This window comes from Mus caroli, unplaced genomic scaffold (genome assembly GCF_978045245.1).
Source record: "Mus caroli unplaced genomic scaffold, Mus_caroli_1 scaffold_5, whole genome shotgun sequence".
In the NCBI taxonomy this organism is placed as follows: domain Eukaryota; kingdom Metazoa; phylum Chordata; class Mammalia; order Rodentia; family Muridae; genus Mus; species Mus caroli.
The window spans coordinates 2,719,635-2,739,682 of record NW_028227260.1 but is presented as its reverse complement, the minus strand read 5'-3'; the positions used below and the strand labels follow the sequence as shown (position 1 = coordinate 2,739,682).

Here is a 20,048-nt window from a genome sequence, read left to right as displayed (position 1 = left end):
CGCTTTGAAATAAACAGAATTTCATTAATTTTTACAGATAAAGAAAATTGTTTATTGATGGTGTTTAAATGGACATTTAAACAATATTTTCCAATCCCACACAGTTAGTGGCATAAGGTCTTGAGAAAGCATGAAACATTTTTATCAATCTCATATTTCGTGAAGCTTGCCAAACACAGCTCATTTTCCATAGAAAATTTCAAACTTGAGTACTGGCCAAATTTTCTGACTCACTGAATATATGCCAATGAATAAAATTATTAAACTCTTTGATTTTCCCCTATTTTGCCCTAAAAAGTAAGATAGCATGTGCCTCAGAGTTTTGTTATTCAGCATCTACTATATATACAACACTTTGGTTTGCTTGAGAAAAAGCTTGTATGGTTGCTTCAGTGAAAACAGGGACACAGAGGAACTGTCTCGGCAACACTGTTTTTTATAGCCTTCCTCAAGGAAAGTGTACTTTTTCCATCCAACAATATCTTTTCTAAGGCAGTGGAATCATCTTTCAAAAGACAGATAATATCAAGGGCCATTATGGTGGAAACATTGAAGACTGATCCAGAATAGGTAACAGTTACATATCTGTGCTATTGCACAGATGTGATAAATTCCTGAAGCCATGCCTTATGGTTAACTGCAGTGACTAGGAAGCTGCTCCCTTGAGGTGTTAACCCTATTAGTAGAAGATACTTTTAAGCAAAATCTGCACTGCAAGTTAGAATGGACAAGGTAGCACTAGTAAACTCATATTTATAAGCAGTAATCCTGTATGCCCAAGAATCACTTGAAGAGATAAAGACTAAAAAGCAAACAAATAATACTAATAAATATAATGGAAATAAATGTAATTTTAATAAATGTTTCATAAGCTCAGCTGTAGTTCCAGTGAATGATAGACTTAAATAAGGATGTCAGGGTTTTTCTGAACTCAGTGACTGCTCCCTTCATTGTTACCTTTTGCTAGTTTCTTTGCAATTTAAAATTGTTAACATAGACACTGGCTCCTGGAGGCAATGCTCTAACTTAAAAAAAATGAAAGAGTAGATTCATGGGGTTTGTTAGATGGATCAGAAGATAAAGGTGCTTGATGCCTAGCCTGATGATTGAGTTGACCAAAGGGGATATATGTAGTGGAAAAAAAAATGACAACCAGAGATGCCTTCTCACCTAAACAAATACACACACACACACACACACACACACATGCAAACATACACAAAATCAATTTAAACAATGTTTAAAAAGTAGATTCTTTCCTTGCTAATAAGTAAATATAACTTAAGGCAAAATAATAAGTTGCTCAATTTCAACACTGAGCTGTTCCACTGGAACTAAATGTCATTCAATCCACAACTTAAAAAAATCATGAATAACTGTGTGTTCTAAAGGACTCTCATCGATGAAGCTGTGTGCATGCAGAATGGGAGATGATGTTCCTGGTTGGAGGCATCAGGAAGAGGCAGAGATGAACTATGGAGCTGAAGCAGAATCCTTACTCTCAGTGACTGAGAAGAAGGCCTCCAATTCCTACTTCTCAGTGCAAGTTGTTGTACTTCTCTATCATCAAATAGAAGCCTGCTTTTGTGGCCCTTGAATTTGCAGGAGCAATGGAAATTTCTGAATAGCCTCACATCATTAGGCAAGGGTTGTTGTGAGGGAATAAGAAAGCATTTCATTCTTTGTTTTTTAAATGAAATAGCTTTACCAAAATAAAATTGACATATCATACAACTTATCCATTTAAACTGAATAACTCATTGTTATATCCACAGGATCACTGCCACACTCTATTGTAGAACAATTTCATCACTCCTAAAAAATAGCTGCATCTGTTCATCATCCCTGTCTTCTGCCCATTCCTTGAATCCCTAGCAACCATTGACCTGTCACTATAAATGTACCTGTTTTGAAAATTTCTTGGAAATGGAATCACACAATCTGATGTTTTGGGCCTGACACTTTTCAATCAACATTATGTTGTCAAGGCTGGTCTACATTGTAGCCTGTTTCAGCCCTAATTTCCCATAATGGCCTAATGATACTGCATTATATATACATAGATCATATACATATATATGTATAATATGTGCCACGATTTATCTATCCATTCATTAGTTGATGAATATTTTGATTGTTTCCCTGTAGGGCTATTATGCATGATGCTACTCTACTGTTCACACACATACTTGTTTTGATACAAATCTACATCCTCAGCTCTGTTGAGTTTATACGCTAGAGCTGAACTGTTGAGTCACAGAATTCTGTTGAATATTTTGAGAAGCCACCAAACTGTTTTCTAAAGCATTTTACATTCCCACTAGCAGTGCAGTCTAAGAGTGTCACATCCTCACCAATTCTTTTGTAAATAATTTCAGTGTGTGTGTGAGTTATCTCTAATGATTTTGATAGCTCCTGATGCTGAACACCTTTTCCTGAGCTTATTGGCTACCTGTGCATTTTTTCAGAGGAATACCAGTTTAGATCCTTCTCCCATTTTCTTTAAGCCCTTTTACTCTTTCTCAGTCGCAAGAGTGATTTTATGTGTTCTGAATGGGAATCCCTTATGTATGTGTGCAAGCATTTCATCTAAATGCTTTGTTCTTCTTCCAACATTCATATTGCGTTTCTAGGGTCTCCTCTAAATGACCATATGTTTATTAAATCACTTGCTTCAAGATTTTAACATTTAGATGTTCTTCTGGATCTATTGGCTTTATATGCCTAGGAAGGCCTTTCAGAGCAGAGAGATCCCCAGGGTTTCTGACTCAGAGGATCACAGTGACCCAAGGCCTTCTCTCTCCCAGGGCCTCTTGCCATGCATTCCAGCCTGGGAGCCTGGCTGGCTGGCTCCTTTAGCACTGAGCTAATACCCTTGCCTCCTGTTTCCTTCTCTGCCCCACACTGGACAGGAACTCTGTGTGGAGAGTATGGGGGGGGGGTTCATTTCTGTCTGGAGCTGCTGTTGCTGCTGAGATGTAAAGGCCCCAAAGAGGTAAGAAGATATGGCATGTGTGTTTCAGAGTCTTTGTGTTGTACCTCCTGTGAAAAACAAAGTCCATAGCCAGCATTATATGGAAGTCTTCATGAAGTAAGGATCCCATAGAAGAAAGGGGATAAAGTGGGAAAAGAGAGATGCAATTATACTGGAAGGATTATCTTGAATTAGCTCACTCCAGCATTTGCATCTCCTCTAAGTTCTAGGTTCAGAAGGTTTTGATGACTGTTCAGATTTCTCTCTTCCTGTTGCTCTAGAACAGTGGAACTCAACCTTTCTTTCTTCCTTCCTTCCTTCCTTCCTTCCTTCCTTCCTTCCTTTCTTTCTTTCTTTCTTTCTTTCTTTCTTTCTTTCTTTCTTTCTTTCTTTCTTTCTTTCTTATTAGATATTTTCTTTATATACATTTCAAATGCTATCCCAAAAATTCCCTATACCCTCCCTCTGCCCTGCTCCCCTACCCACTCACTCCCACTTCTTGGCCCTGGCGTTCCCCTGTACTGGGGCATACAAAGTTTGCAAGACCAAGGGGCCTCTCTTCCCAATGGCCAACTAGGCCATCTTCTGCTACATATGCAACTAGAGATATGAGCTCTGGGGGTACTGGTTAGTTCATATTGTTGTTCCACCTATAGGGTTGCAGACCCCTTCAGCTCCTTGGGTGCTTTCTCTAGCTTCTACATTGGAGGCCCTGTGTTCCATCTTACACATGACTGTGAACATTCACTTCTGTATTTGCCAGGCATGTACTCACTGATAAGTGGATATTAGCCCAGAAACATAGAACACCCAAGATACAATTTGCAAAACACAAGAAAATCAAGAAGAGGGAAGACCAATGAGTGGATACTTCATTCCTCCTTAGAATAGGGAACAAAATAGCCATGAAAAGAGTTACAGAGACAAAGTTTGGAAGACAATAGGATGGACTCATAATCAGCCACCAAACCCAGACACTATTACCCAATGCCAGAAAGATTTTGCTGAAGGGACCCTGTTATAGCTGTCTCATATGATGAACTCAACGTTTCTAATGCTGCAACAATTTAATACAATTCCCCATGTTGTGGTGACCCACAACCATAAAAATATTTTTACTGCTACTTCATAATTGTAATCTTGTTACTGTTACAAATCATAATGTAGATATGTGATATGCAGGATATCTGATATGTGAGTCCTCTGAAAGGATCGTTTGACCAAGGGGCTGCTACCCACAGGTTCAGAACTGCTGCTCTAAACTAAGGTCTGGGGTTTTCAAGCAAGGCTAACTGGAATGGAATGTCAACAAATCTTAAGAAGGATTCTTCATTTCTCTTCTGAGTTATTTCTTCAGCATTTCAAACTTGTCCATATTTGACTTTCAAATACATAGTGTTTCACTATATTGTGAATGCCCCAATGGTCTTCTAGTTTAATAGTTTTCAGTCACAAATAAGTAAACAGAGTCCTAATGATCAGATTTGGCAGTGTCAACCTGAACAGTCCATAACAGAAATGACACTAAGTACCATGGCTGCTGAGAACTTTTGAGTTTCTGTGTTTGACTACTGAATAATAATGATAATAGATGACAAGAGAAAGTGTTGCCACAGGTGCTGCTGATTTTGTGACATCATAAACTTACACTGTATTCTGACGCTAACCATAAAATGTGGCCTGTCACCTTCCTTGTGGCCACTTCATGAAGAAAAGCAGGTGGTTGATTCAGAAAACCTTGTGTATGTGATAGAGGCAGCCTTTGGAACATACCTTACTGTTTCTCATTTACATATGCCCTATTTTCTGACTTCAGAGAAAATCTAAAAACGTAATACTTTCTTAGATAGTTTAGAACATTACCAAAATGTTCAATAAGCTAAAAGTCCTTGCTTTTATCACACACACACACACACACACACACACACACACACACACACACACGTTTCTATGACTCCTGAAGTAACAGCAAATATTTGTTTGTTGGATTTTTTAAACACCTGAAAAAATGTTCAACATCCTTAATCATCAGGGAAATACAAATCAAAACAACCCTGAGATTCCACCTCACACCAGTCAGAATGGCTAAGATCAAAATTCAGGTGACAGCAGATGCTGGCAAGGATGTGGAGAAAGAGGAACACTCCTCCATTGTTGGTGGGATTGCAAGCTTGTACAACCACTCTGGAAATCAGTCTGGCGGTTCCTCAGAAAATTGGACATAGTACTACCGGAGGATCCAGCAATACCTCTCATGGGCATATATCCAGAAGATGTCCCAACCGGTAAGAAGGACACATGTTCCACTATGTTCATAGCAGCCTTATTTATAATAGCCAGAAGCTGGAAAGAACCCAGATGCCCCTCAACAGAGGAATGGATACAGAAAATATGGTACATTTACACAATGGAGTACTACTCAGCTATTAAAAAGAATGAATTTATGAAATTCCTAGCCAAATGGATGGACCTGGAGGGCATCATCTTGAGTGAGGTAACAAATCACAAAGGAACTCACACAATATGTAGTCACTGATAAGTGGATATTAGCCCAAAACGTAGGATACCCAAGATATAAGATACAATTTGCTAAACGCATGAAACTCAAGAAGAATGAAGACCAAAGTGTGGACACTGTGCCCCTTCTTAGAATTGGGAACAAAACACCCATGGAAGGAGTTACAGAGACAAAGTTTGGAGCTGAGACGGAAGGATGGACCATCTAGAGACCTTCCATATCCGGGGATCCATCCCATAATCAGCTTCCAAATGCAGACACCATTGCATACACTATCAAGATTTTGCTGAAAGGACCCAGATATAGCTGTCTCTTGTGAGACTATGCCGGGGTCTAGCAAACACAGAAGTGGATGCTCACAGTCAGCTATTGGATGGATCACAGGGCTCCCAATGGAGAAGCTAGAGAAAGTACCCAAGGAGCTAAAGGGATCTGCAACCCTATAGTTGGAACAACAATATGAACTAAACGGTACCCCGGAGCTCTTGTCTCTAGCTGCATATATATCGAAAGATGGCCTAGTTGGCCATCACTGGAAAGAGAGGCCCATTGGACTTGCAAACTTTATATGCCCCAATACAGGGGAATGCCAGGGCCAAAAGAATGGGAATGGGTGGGTAGGGAAGTGGGGGGGGGTATGGGGGACTTTTGGGATAGCATTGGAAATGTAATTGAGGAAAATACGTAATAAAAAAATAAATAAAATAAAAAAAATCAGAAGCTTTTCTAACGATCGGTTATGTATGATATCAAACAATATGAGCATTTCATTTCAATTCATTCACATATAGTTTTGTTTTTCTTAACATGTGCACAGACCACTATACTATATGTATACTTTACATATGTACACTGTAGGTTATTAAATGACAAGTTGTTTCTGAAAAAAATTCTCTGCTCTTACAAGTCTGATATTGTTTGCATGTTGTTGAATGATTCCATTTGGCAGGAAAGATTTTATATTCTGTTTCTGATTACTGATAATAACAGTCATCAATTGACTCACCTTGTGAACTTGATTTCCTGCTTTCTGATTATTCTTTGTTGGAAATATTTGTTTTCTACCTGAATGAGCCACAAAGGCAGAAAAACGTTTTTGATTTCTAACTATCTCTGCAAATCCTGTGGACAGAAACTGCACCTTTTAGTAGCAATATAAGTATTTGAAAACTTAGTGCTGTCTTAAGGGAAAAAAAGGAAGTAGGTTTTGAAGTTTTCTGATGTACCTATTTTTGGATGTAAAAAAAAAAAATCATTGGTGGAAACCAGGTTGAGGCCAAGTTCCTCATCATAGGCAGAAAATGAGATTTTGTAAACCTGTAGAGCCTGAGTTTGTTATTGCATGCAGCTGTGCAAACTTGCACACATTTCCTCCTTTCCTTCTTCAGTCAGAACCCTGTGGAAGGAGCCAGTTTGGACCATTGCCGCACTAGCTAACATTTGTGGAGGCTACAAATCAGGAACCAAAGTCAAAGCCTCTCTCTCTCTCTCTCTCTCTCTCTCTCTCTCTCTCTCTCTCTCTCTCTCTCTCTCTCTCTCTCTCTCATTCCCCCCTTTCTGTGTGTGCTAACTAGATATTTGAACTTTTTCTTATATTCCTTTCTGAGCATTTAACTTTCAAGTAGAGAGAATATATTAGCCAATTAGTTCTGATTCACTGTCATGCTAGGAACATTTCAATGGCATTTTCATTATGCACATCCTGGTGCATTTCTTAGAATCACTTAAAAGCCTTTAAGTATGTGCTGTACATGACTGCAGAAGGAAGACTGGAAAGTGGCAATGATATATTTTCAAAAAGACATACTTATTTCACACTGTAGTGTTCTCAGAACTAACCAATGAAAGATGGTTCCTTTTATTTCCTTTGAGACTGGCCTTGCATAAGTTTACAGTTTATCCAGTGGAATCAAGAAAGACAAGGGCCTATGCATAACTCAAGATACTCCTGAAAATGAAATTAACATCCTTTCTACTTGTCTCCACGTACCATGTATCAGGAGAGCATTCATCCTTGTGCATCACTGGGAGCTTTAATTCTCAGCAGAGATCTTTCACAAGATGTGTTGTGAATACTTCTATATCAAACAAATACCATGGTTTCCCCATTCAATGATAAGCTTGGGGTCCACATAGAAAAATAATCAGAAATTGATCTATGTACACATGATGAAATTATACCATACCCTAGGGTGGGGAATCGAAAGTGAGGTTGGCATTGGGGGTAGACAAAACAGCATCTGGAAGATCAGATGTGGTGGAGATCATGAAAGGTCACAGTGAGTAAGGAAAATGTATAAATATAAATATATTCATATAAATGTGCACACATTTGCACATGCACATACACACGTTACATATACAGACACACTCATACACACACACACACACACCTAAATTAATTGCATCCAGCAGGGATTGAATTTAGTGGACATTATAGCTGTTAGCTTTCTGGTTATATGAGACTTCTCTAATAGTGAGATGCAGTGTGCTGCTGACTCTTTTGCCTGCTCTTAGGATTCTTTTCCTCTATTGGGCTGCCTTGTCTAGCCTCAATATGAGGGATTTCACCTTGTCTTATTGTATTTTATTTAGTTATGTTTAGTTGTTGTTTCTTGAAGGCCTGCTCTTTTCTAAAGGGAAAGAGAAGGGAAGTAGATCTGGGGGAGAGAGGAGGTTGCATGAGCTAGGAGAAGTGGAGTGAGGGGAAACTGTGGTCAGGATGTATTGTATGAGAGAAGATTCTATTCCCCTCCACCCAAAAAAGACTAAAAGAAAGATATGAGTACATTTTATAGGTGAAGAAATTGAGACACAGGGACAAGAGATTTATCCAACTTTCCACAGCTATGGTCATAGTTATGAATCAGAAGCTCTGCTTGTAAAGTCACTACACTGGAAACCATCATTGAATTTGGGTGGACACTTGAATAGCCCCAGTATACTCACATTCCACACCCAAATACAGGATAATGGATTAGGATTATGGATGTTTTATGGTGTTGAAGTAAGGTATTTTTAACTCATAAAAAAAGGATACATACTTAACCCCACAGTGGTTTCTTCCCTCTCTTCCTTCCCTCTTTCCTTTCACTTTTCCATTAAAGGACAGGGATGTCGGTAGGAGCGCTTTACTGATTTTGGTTTTGTAAACAAAGGAGGTGGATATTATTTAGCCTTTACCCTTTCTCTCCTATAAGCCTCAATTGTTATTTATCTTTTGTAAGTTTCAGGTGTGTTACACGAATCTCCTGTGGACTCTTCACAGCTAGCTTTTTGAATAACTAAATTTCAGCCAATAACCCCTATTGATAAGGTTACAGTTTGTTTTCTTGTTTTGTTTTTGTTTCTTTTTTTTTTTTGAACAGACATGGGTTAGAAACTAAATCTCCCCAAAAGAAATCCTCCAAGTAATAAGAAATCCACAACAAATGTAAGCCGATGAGAATTTTATTAAGGCAATATTGAACACTACTACATGCCATTATGTTCTGGGAGGATAGGAGAGTGGTTGGAATCATTTTTCTGTTGTGCTTTCCATGTTAAGCTGTTAAGATAAGTAGAACATCATATTACTTTTATAATCAACACAAGTATTTAATATTTCACATACCTTTTAAAGTTTTGTATTTGCATTCAAACTTGGTGTTTTCTGCTATTGTGTCCTACCAAGGGGCAGACATCAGGTTTATGGTGAGAGTCTATAGATACATTTTGTATGGAGTTACAAAAGTAGATATAAACATGTTTCATGGGGGAAAATGAGCATCTTGATTTATTTCCCAAAATTTTATTAGATAAACTGTAATATGTCTTGTTAGTAATAGATAATGTCATCCCTATATATTCTCTAAGTGGTTGGAATGAGGAAAAGACATTTAAAATTTCAAGTTGCTCAAATATTACCTGTCTCCACACATGTGCTTTTTTCTATAGGTAAACCCAATGGACATGTGTATGTGCAAACCTGTGTGTGCCCTAATAATGCTGTAATTTTTGAACAATGAAACAAAAGAGAATGCAAATTTTTCTAGCAGTTACAGCCAATAAATCTCTCTCAGAAATGAGTAAAAAAAAAAAATTGTGGTGTTTCAGTTTTTTTAATTAGCTTAAACTTCACCTCTTGCCAGTAAAGCTGCAGGTCAAGGTCAGACCTAACCTACCTCCAGTCCAGATGTGGCTGGTTCAAAGTCTGAAACACCATTCATTTGGTGCTAAACAATTCTATTACAAACAGGGAAATGAATTTATTTCAATTCCAGATTTGCCTGTTTTGGAAGGGAACTAGAGGAAAAACCATCATAGTGTATATGGTTTGACAATAGAAAGAAAAAGAATACTCTAGTTCTTAGGAAAATCCTCTTTCATGACAATGATTACTGACATGCTTAGGAAATAACGTCTTATGGAGAACTGAAAAGTTTCACATTTAACCAATCTGTTAATCTGTTTTGTGTCATCTTTGGTTTCAAATCTTGGAATTAATAAATTGCTTTGTCTGACTCAGAAAGTAATGTATAGAGAAACAGTGATAAAACTCTCAGTTCTATTAGCAGTGTTGTCCAATATGGCAGTTATTTGCCTAGTGTGGGTCCTGAGCACTTAGAATATATCAACTATAGTCAAAAAACTAAGTTTTACATTTTATTCCTTTTTAGTTCATTAAGATATAAATGCCCACACATGACTAATGTGTTGGACATCACTGGTATAAAACCTAATTACCACTTAATGTATAGCTCTGGTTTAAACATTCTATTGCATTTTGAACCTATGTATCTCCATTTTGAGTATAGTAGTATGGCAACCACTACCATCTTTGATAAATGATAGTTACTTCCAGAATTTTTAAAAATATCCATCCCTGATTTTTGCTAAAAAGATGAATATTTATAGAAATATCAGTTGAAATTAGATTATTAGGTTATATCTTCCATTTTATTTTCTAATATATGAGCTATGCACAATTCTATCAATTAGAATCATTTATAGAAGTTGAACTCTTCAGTATGGTACAAACCCAATATTATAAAGCTTACAAAAAAGTACATAGAAGCCTAAAAGCAAAGTTTGGATGGTTAATGTGAGCAATGATTTAGGCATTATTGAAGGTGGATGTTCATTAATATCAAAAGTTATTGTAAACCCTCAAGTTTTGCAGGTTTACCACATAGATATTATAATATGCCTGTGAATTCTATGGCCTTTGAAACCATTTCACCTCCAACAGAATATAAGCAGTGTTACTCTTAAGTGTATACATTGGAATAAAAGTATTTGAATTAATACGGATATTTGAAATGCATGCTTGTTAACTTAAAGTAAAAAAAAAAGAAAATTGTCTACATACCGGTTGCCTTGTCATGCCCTGGTACCACTTCATAGGAGAAAACGCCTTAAGAGAAAGAGACATTAGAATGCAGTTGATTTAGTTTTGTTTCATATGAACTAAATACTAAACTCACTAATGCAGTATGAAATATATACTCACTAATGCAGTCCTGTCAGTACTGATAGCCTGAGAATGTGAGTTCTACAAAAGAAAGCAGCTAAATACAAGTCCAAGGCTCCTATGTCAAGTATTATGTCACTAATAATGCAGCACATTCCATAAGTTGTCCATGATCTGAGGCAAGTACCAATACCCTCATCTTTTAGAAAGAGTCATGAAGAGTTAGAGTCACATTATGCAACAGGGCTACAAAAATGGGAATTCTTTTTAAGTTCCACAGTTCATGCTTCTCATTGAAATAGGAAAGCATGGAGCTCTAAGTGGTCCCAGGGATGGGGAATTTCAGGACACAATGATTCCACCAAGATCCCAACGAGTTTGTATTTTTCTACTTCCAGCTTTTGATCACAAGACAGCAGACACAGCTTCATGAATCACAACTTCAAACAAATGATCAAAAGAACATCAGTTTTTTCTCTAGGGTGTATCCATACATCCTTTAAGAAAAGGGAAGACTAATCCCTAAGATTTTTTTTCTTTCCCAGAAAACTTGTCCTTTGCCCTCATTCTATATTCATGGTCGACCACAACCTATCCCTCAACTAATAACAGAAAAGAAGTATAGAAACTGATGTTATAGTTAGTGTGGATGAATGGACCTCCACTCTCTGGGTAGTAGAGATTGCACATCTCAATCCTAAGTAGGTGAAAGGCCACATGCTGGGATCAGTTCCAGCTCTACCAGTGAGTAATGAGTTCTGAGCAAGCTGATGAACAGCTACTAATAGTGACTGCTATGTGCCATAGAGTTTTGACTTTACTTATGCCACAGGATTAATGCCATTTGAACATCCTTTACTATTGATGGCCTAGGTTATTGCATCCCTTTGGTGGATTCTAGAACCCTAAGGATAAGGAATTACTGTTTTCACTATCACATACAGTAATACCCAGTCTAGTGAGTGCTTGAGAAATATTTATTCAGTTGATTAGAAGTGGCCTATGCTAATTCATTAAATGCTTTTTTTGACCTTTATTACTGCATTTTAGTTCTTTAAAATCAACTAATTTGTTTGCATATTGACATCTTCTCAGAGAAAGCTATGTTTATTCATTCCAGAAAATGATTAAGAGAGACCTTAATCATGAAGGTACTGGAATAAAGTTACTGTGGGTGCTGTGTAACATAAATCCTGCAAAGACTGTTTACAATTTTGTGTGGGTGTAAGAGGAAAAATGATTCAAATATAAATATGAGTGGGAAAGAAAACTTGTTTTGAGTCCATTTTACGCATCTGTTAACGTTTTGAAGACCATGTGGTAGACTTAATCAGCTTAAAGATTATGAAGTGAAAGAAATGACTTGTGTATAAAATCACTGCAATTCTCTGTTTGAGGCTCCGTTATTAATTTTCTTAGGAAAAATAATTATTTTAATAATTTCAATTTCAGTGAATTACCATATATATCACATAATTTCACTCAAAATATTTTTCTATAGAATGAGATCAAAAGACCAGATTTTGGTTACTGATGTGGTGTGAAGAATAAAGCTAAAGTTCCAAGTCTTAATTTGATTTAGAATATAAACATTCCTTAAAGTTTAGCTTTTTCAATGTAAAGAATATTTCTTCTAAACTTGCCTTCATTTGGTTCAGGTTCAGTGCCTATCCATGCTTAACTATTTCTGTTAACTTTCTCAGCTATTGTTAATGATGTACAAATTTCTATTTTAAGAAAACATTACAGATAATATAAAAGTTCTCTAAGAAGACATAGTCATGATTTGCCTGCTAAATGGTCAATTTGTAGGAGCAAATGACCAGTCCCTATATTATTCACAAATATTCACTTATAAGTTCTTCTCTCAAGTGATAGGAAAATTTAAATTTAATTCAACACAAAGACATGAATGATTTTTCAAATATTTTATTATCTGCTAATGATACTTATTTTTAGTTACAGAATTTACTAAGTGATTGTAGGCACAAATCATTGTGTTCTTGAGTTATTCCTAAAAACAACCAAAGTATCCACTTCGGTTCTCTCATTTTCTGATTTTTTTAATCCTGAAAAAATATAGCAAAAGGAACAATTAACATAATTTACAAACATTCCTAGTGAATACCATTTACAATAATAAGTTATGGCTTCAGTTTTTTCAAAACAATGTACAACCATTAACTTGATTTTGTAATTTCTGAAGTTTCTTGTCTTGTCATTAAATAGAAGTTCTCTATGTTGAAATCACTAAGGCATATTAATAATATATTAGTAGCTGCCACCTTGCATCAATTGTTGCCTGCTATAATGTCATTACTTTATTTTATTTTCCATAGGGCAACTCTAGGCAATCATCAATAATTTTACTCTAATTTTAAACAGGAGGATACTGAGTTTAAAATGGTCAAACTACCTACCCAAATTCACTTTTACACAAATATGTTTGGCAAGATAAAACCCATGATCAAATCTACAGTGTTAATCATTAGTAAAGACACAAATAAACCCACTTTGCATGCAAACATAGAGCATGTACCTTAGTCTAGGATAATCTGTGCTAGCTACCAAGTCATTCAATTCTAGTCAATTCTCAAAAGTTTTGCATCATTTCCATAGACAGGCTTACAATTGTGAAGACATTCATGATAGTGTATAAGGAAATGTTGGCATTAATTCTAAGTTTTAGAAGTTATCTGTTTTTTTTTCCTTTTCTTACCTTAAAGAGGGAAAACACCCTCAAAATGGAAGTAACATGGCACTTTATCATCTCTCTTTTTTTATTTTTTATTTTTTATTTTTGAGGGAAAAGCTAGGGCTAGAACCTAGATGTCCTGGTTCTAAGGACAAGCTAGGCCATGCCTCCCTCACTCCTTTCTGATTCTGAGTAGCAAATCATTAATAGCACCTAAAATATTGGAATCAGATTTGGGTACATGTGCATAGTATAATCAAATTATTTCTTATATGTTACTTGTGTGTGTGTGTGTGTGTGTGTGTGTGAGTGTGTGTATAAGGATCATTTTATTAACTACTTTTTCCTTGTTTAATAAGAGCTTTCTGTAACATAGGAGTATTTAATGCTAAATTCTGAGAAACTCTTGTCAAATGCTTAGTCTATGGAATCCTAGTACGGAAAAGGAACCTAACAGCATTGCCTATAGCCACTTTCAAGTTGAATGATCACTTTAGACAGGCAATCTCCCTTTATGTCTTGAAAGATAGTTTCCATCTACCTCTTTCAGCTTGTTCAAATATCTGTCCTCCTTGCTCTCAAAACTACTCCTTTTATATTCCTCTTGCAGTTTTAGCAACTACTCAAGCCTTTGATGTGTTTGTGTGTGTGTGTGTGTGTGTGTGTGTGTGTGTGTGTAACATGATTTTAACATCTTCTGTTACTCTTAAAATGGATGCATTTCAGTAATGCATACACTGGTAAGAATTCTATAATTAGAATTTAAATATACCATAAGACCCATAGTGTTAATTATGAAGCCATGTCACCAAATTCATTTGTAAAAACAAAACCGATATAATGTATACTTGGATTAAGAAAGGCAAAAATCTATGGTTTCTGCAACTCTGGGCTCCGATTCATTTTGAAACTTAGAACTCTGGGACCAATTCTGTTAAGTCACTTTCCAAGGGTTTGTCTTTTGCTGGTTTCAAGGTATACTCACCACTTCTTCCCGCTTGGTCTTGTCTGTCGCTGGCCAAGCTTCCAGAGGCAGCTCAGGAAGAATGGGGGACAGGGGCTGCATGGAGAACAGTGGAGGCAGAGGTGGCTGTGGTGCCAGGGGCTGCATGGGATGCAGAGGTGACTGGGGCTGCATGGGCTGATGAGACTGGGGTGGAATGGCCTGGGGCTGGAAGGGCTGCTGGAAGGGCTGCTGGGCGGATGGAGGGATGTTTGGCTGATGGTGTTGGGTTGGAGTCATGGAGTGGTGGCCAGGAACTGGCATCATTGGTTGCTGGGGGGCCACGGGCTGTTGAGCTGGCACCACGGGAAGGTGGTGATGAGGCTGAAGGGTGTGACTCGGGGGATGCTGTTGAGACAGCACAGGGATGATTTGGTGGTGCAGCCATCCACCCATGGGTTCGTAACCATAGGAAGGATACTGGTGAGAAACAAAGAGTCAGGTTTACCATTGGCTCAGTTGATTTCTAACTGGAGAAGTAGCAGTAGTGTTTGTTATTATGACCTTATGAATATTTTAGTCATTTTTCCTTTGCAAGAATTTCTAACAGTGTACACAGATATGACCTTTTACAAACTAAAATTCCCATTAGTGTTTGAAAGTGGAGTAGATATGATATTTCAGTTAAAAAGGGACTTAAAACACATTTCTATTCTCTTAAGGGAAGGAAGAACAAAATGTTTACATACCGGCTGCCTTATCATGCTCTGGTACCACTTCAAAGGGGTAAGCACCTTAAGAGAAAGAGACATTAGAATGCATTTGATTCAGTTTAATTACATATGAACTAAATACTAAACTCACTAATGCAGTATGAAATATAGACTCACTAATGCAGTCCTGTCAGTATTGATAGCCTGAGAATGTGACTTCTACAAAAGAAAGAAGAAGGTAAACATTTGTAGGATGCTTTCTATGTGTCAGGCACTGTCCATCCCATACACTTTTCATGCTTTCTCGCATGATTGGAGGCAGGTATCACCTTCACTTTTATAGGTAATGTTATGAAAACTCAGGTAGGTTCATTCACTCAGCTGAAGTAACAAAAGCAGTAATTCAATTTAATCCTCTTCATTGCAAGAGCAAAACAATTGAAAACTTATAATAATGTGATATAATAATCATTACTTGTTTATTTGATATCAATGGAAAAGTGAGGTAGAAACATTGTCTTTCATCCTTCAGACATAGATTTCTTGGTCAAATATATCAATCAACCTTTTCAGATAAAACACTAAAATTTGCTTCATATCCTTATGACATTTTTCTTCTGCATACATTAGTTAACAGACTTAGGTTTTTTATCTGATCCCATGAGATAAGTAAAGAGTTTCATTCCTTCTGGACAGTATAGTCTTATTAATTAGTCTCAGATAGCTCTTTCATATAATGCATCATTTAACCAATACAACAAAAAGCTATTAACCTTACTCAAGTTATGAGTGACATAGCACTTTTCAAGCTCTTCTGGATGATATATTTTTTTTTTGGAAATGTACTTATTGTTTCCCTTGTTTAGGTGAGGAAGCCAAAGTTACAGAGTGGGGAACTGATTTTCCCAGGGTCATATAGTTTGCAGGCAGTTTAGGAGAACCCCGAATCCTGTTTCTAGAACATTTCTGCTTTCCATCACTCCGTAGAGACTTTGGTAAACCACTTTTCATTGATCACTTAGCATAGCCAATGAGAAACACACACAGTGTGTGTGGATGTCTTTGAATCAGCATTTTTTTCCAGCTAGAAAAGATTTTAACATCTTACTTACTCCTTGAATTTTATAGGCTGGCATAGAACAAGACTGTTGAAGCTGAGTTCACTCTCTGCCCTATCATGGAGCCTTCCTGAGTGGTAGTTCATGGTGGATACATTTATAGCTAGGTTTAAAAGTAGAGGCTGAGTCAGAGTGACCAGGTAGGAAGGTGCGGAGAAATGCAGGTTTGAGGACATCAGTCAGGGCTTAAAGCTGCTGGTGGGAACTGAAAAAGTGTGACCATTTGAAGACATCTTGAATGAAGAATCAATACACCACTCTTTACAGAACTCATGGAATCTTTAACTCAAATAATAGTCAAAATTAGTAAATAGAAAAATTACCTCATAGCTTAAGTTGATATAACCAGGGCTTCCAGGATGAGGTGGTAGCTTTTTTTAGAAAGGAGAGAAGGCAAAGTGAAAGAGAAAGGGAGGGAGAAGGAGAAAGAGGAAGAAAAAGAAAGAGGTTAAGTCAATATGCAATTGTTCATATTAAGGTGTCTAAAGCTATTTTAATATATATATGTATATATATGCATATATATACACACACACAAAGTTTGCAGAATGTATTTGAGGTCTACTTTTAGTCTGAGCATGTATGCTGTGAAGGAGGAACCTTCTCATTTTAAAGGGTATGAATAACTAATTTCCCCATGGTCCATAGTCTTCTAGGGAGACCTAGATGCAGAAAGCATCATACATTTCACCTCCAGAGATCACTGGGTTAAACCCATCAACTATCGAAGGACCCCTCCCTGTTGTGCCCACCCATTTACTTGTTGATCAAACTCTGTGTTAAGAAAAGAGGTCTGTTTCTGTGGCACAATTTAAAATGAACAATAAGCCAGGAATTGTTTCACAGAAGGTTCTTTTATAGATCAGCTGGTTAAATGTTCAAGAATCAAAGGGATTCCTAGTAATTAACATGCAGAGTAAATAAATAACACACTAACTCCATTGTTCAATGTGAGAACAAGACAAGACTAATAAAATATAAATATTCTAAATCCATCCCTTGGACAATAAAATAATTGATTTATTGAAGTTCAAAGCCAACCCTTTTTATTATTGTCAATTATTTATGGCAGAAATTTAGAAGTCCCAAATAAAAATCAACCTCAACAATTTTCTAAACCAGGACTCTCTGTGCTTCCCAAAGTAGAGGCCTGACTAGTGCTTGTTTTATGGAGTTTCTTATGCCCTCACCTGGTGATGGGGGCAGGAAACAGAAAGCTGTGAGCATAAAGCTGAAAACCTCCCTCAGACACAAAGCTGCTTAAGGGTTACTTCAACTTTACTGTTTCAAAATGCTCATGTTTTGCAAACTAATTTATTCACTCTCATCTGAATGTTAATTCCATCAGTTGGGTAACTGTTTTCCCTAAACTGTATTGATATAAGTTCTCTGAGAGTTTTGTGTTGAGAGAGTCGAGTTTGTAAATGCAGGAGCACCTTGGAGGACTAGGATTTCAGGAATGCAGAGCACAAAATCTTGGTTTTATGTGTGAGAAAAGTGTGGCTAATACACAAGCTTACTGGTATACAAGAGTAGTTTCAATTGCTCTTTATACCATTGAAGAGTATTGCTGGCATGTGATCTAAGCCTTCTGCCATTATGTACTTGTGTCTAGAGAATGGACCAGACTTCTTGGTCTTTGGTACAGATCTGGTACTGTATTTGCATGCTGTCAATGTGTATTTGGCACAGGCAGGCAGGATTCCAGTATCTTGCTAATGCCAAATCCTATATAAGGAGTATCCAGATCCACCAAAGGTAGAGAGCTTCATTGAACTGGCACAAGAAGAGAATTTTTAATGTATAAATATTACCCCCTTAAGACAACAGCAGTGGCATCTGTAGGGCAAGAAGAAATTTTGGAACTTCTGAGTAATTAAGCCTTAGAGATTTTTTTTTTTTGGCTGTTATATTTGCCTAAAACAAGTAAACACTCTCTGGAAGCCTTTCAAGGGTCCCTTCAAATAGATAACTCTTTGTAGAGATGGGCAGTGTTATTTACAAGCTAATCGTTACAGGAAAATCTCCTGGGGCTCAAATGCTTGTTAAAATCTTGAGTGCTTGGTCCCACTTCAGTTGTACTGAATCACAGTCTAAGGTGGAGACATTCCTGATTTTCTTTTTAACAAACTCAAAAATGATTTCTTCAACACTTAGATACCTGGGGATATAAGATCCTGCACTGTGTTACATAGTGAAAATTACCAACTATGGGAGCAGATTTCTAGTTCCAAGCTTATTTAATTGGATGCAATTAGTAAATGGAGTGTTTTACTCACGGGCATAGCAAAAGCTGCTCCCAGGAGGCAGGCAAACAAAATCCAGGTCCCCATTTCTTGATGGTTCTGAAATGTAAATCAATACCAACCATTTAAAAACGTTTAAAAACATGAATATAATTATGCTTCATACATGTATATAATCCACATTAATGTCTTGCTAATCAAAAAGAAGGTGCGGTCCTTATTGGTAAAGTGACATTCATATGGAAGTTCCAATTGTCAATATGTATCATTGCTTCTGGAGTCCTAATATTGCAATGTGTTTATTTGTTTAAAAACTAAGCTGAAACTGAAGGTTAACGGGTTAGAGGACCAAAAGTGATCTACAATAATGATGTTGCAAACCATTTTCTATGCTATACAGCCTAAGGATGCCTAGAAGATAGATGGAATCAATAAAAAAATGATTAAAAGAATTGGGTTGAGTATAAAAGTTGGAGAGATAATCAAATGAACATGGTTTTTATACTTTTGTAACAGGAAAAGATAGAAATGTTGTTTTTCTTTTTGGTGGCATATCCCACTTGAGCATTGCTACTGTTAAATACATAGAGTAATTATTTGAGAAAAATATTGAATAATTTTACAGAATGGATTAATGGTAGAGTGGGTTTAGGTCCACTTGTAGAATTTTAGGCAAGAATCTCTCATAATGCCTTTAAACTCCAGGTTTGAAGCAGAAGACATGCTTCATCCAAAGAAAGAGAACAGTGCTACCGTTCTAAGCTTCTTTAAGGGTTGTGGAATGATTTCTACCTAAAGAGTTCTGTCTTAAGCCAGTATCACCCTCTTCTTGCTTGTCAACTATACTGTATTTCTTCTACATATTAAGGCCCTTGAAACATGAAGCAAAAACTACCTATCCTGAAATATGACATTGGTTTTTGACAACACCTTGAAAGTAAATTTAGGATATGAATGTAAAATGCATTGGTGTTAGCTATGAAAAGTACATTGAGGATTTCTAACATCTAAACCTTTTCCCCCCAAAGGTTGAGTTAATAAGAAAAAGGATTCACAGGATTTAACAAGATTTTGTAAAGAAGTAGCCCTCAGCCTGTTAAAACAGTATCTTAACTAAAAAGCAAATACACTTTTTTGTATCAAATCTGGCTACCAAAAGGCTTTGGAATGCTTGACCTAAAATTTACAGAAGTACATACAAACACATTACTGTACTATAAAGTTAAAACTTCATTTCAATGATTTAAGTCTATAATTTAATTATAGTAAAACTAAAAAAGTACATATGGTGTGGATGGCACAAAGAATTAGAAATGTGCAATTCATTCACACATTTGAAACATGAAATTCAGAGAAAGAAATGACCACAGTGGAGATGGTAAATTATGA

General features: G+C 36.7%; 2 protein-coding genes across 8 annotated transcripts in view; one reads left to right on the top strand and one right to left on the bottom strand.

The window, feature by feature from the left end:
* Nucleotides 1–20,048, top strand: part of Arhgap6 (Rho GTPase activating protein 6) — a 511,317-nt gene that overhangs the window by 382,775 nt on the left and 108,494 nt on the right. Inside the window, exon 1 of one of the 3 annotated variants that reach the window (XM_029473246.2) lies at nucleotides 15,320–15,368. The exons of the other annotated variants lie outside the window; for them this stretch is intronic. Coding sequence (XP_029329106.1) covers nucleotides 15,345–15,368 — 24 coding nt within the window. The 5' untranslated portion in view covers nucleotides 15,320–15,344. Of the gene's footprint in view, nucleotides 1–15,319; nucleotides 15,369–20,048 lie in introns of those variants that run through there. 3 annotated transcript variants of the gene reach the window in all.
* Nucleotides 8,890–18,746, bottom strand: Amelx (amelogenin X-linked). 5 transcript variants are annotated; one of them, XM_085837901.1, is made up of 7 exons: nucleotides 18,693–18,746; nucleotides 16,737–16,784; nucleotides 15,473–15,514; nucleotides 15,332–15,376; nucleotides 14,625–15,062; nucleotides 10,843–10,887; nucleotides 8,890–9,039 (listed from the first exon to the last, which is right to left on the bottom strand). In XM_085837901.1, the coding sequence occupies exons 1-7, from the start codon at nucleotides 18,744–18,746 to the stop codon at nucleotides 9,010–9,012; spliced, it is 702 nt and encodes a 233-aa protein (XP_085694027.1). In that variant the 3' UTR covers nucleotides 8,890–9,009. The 5 variants fall into 5 exon arrangements, with proteins under 5 accessions (XP_085694027.1, XP_021008497.1, XP_021008501.1 ...); XM_021152838.2 differs by lacking the exon at nucleotides 15,473–15,514; XM_021152842.2 differs by lacking the exon at nucleotides 15,473–15,514 and having other exon boundaries at nucleotides 14,625–14,990.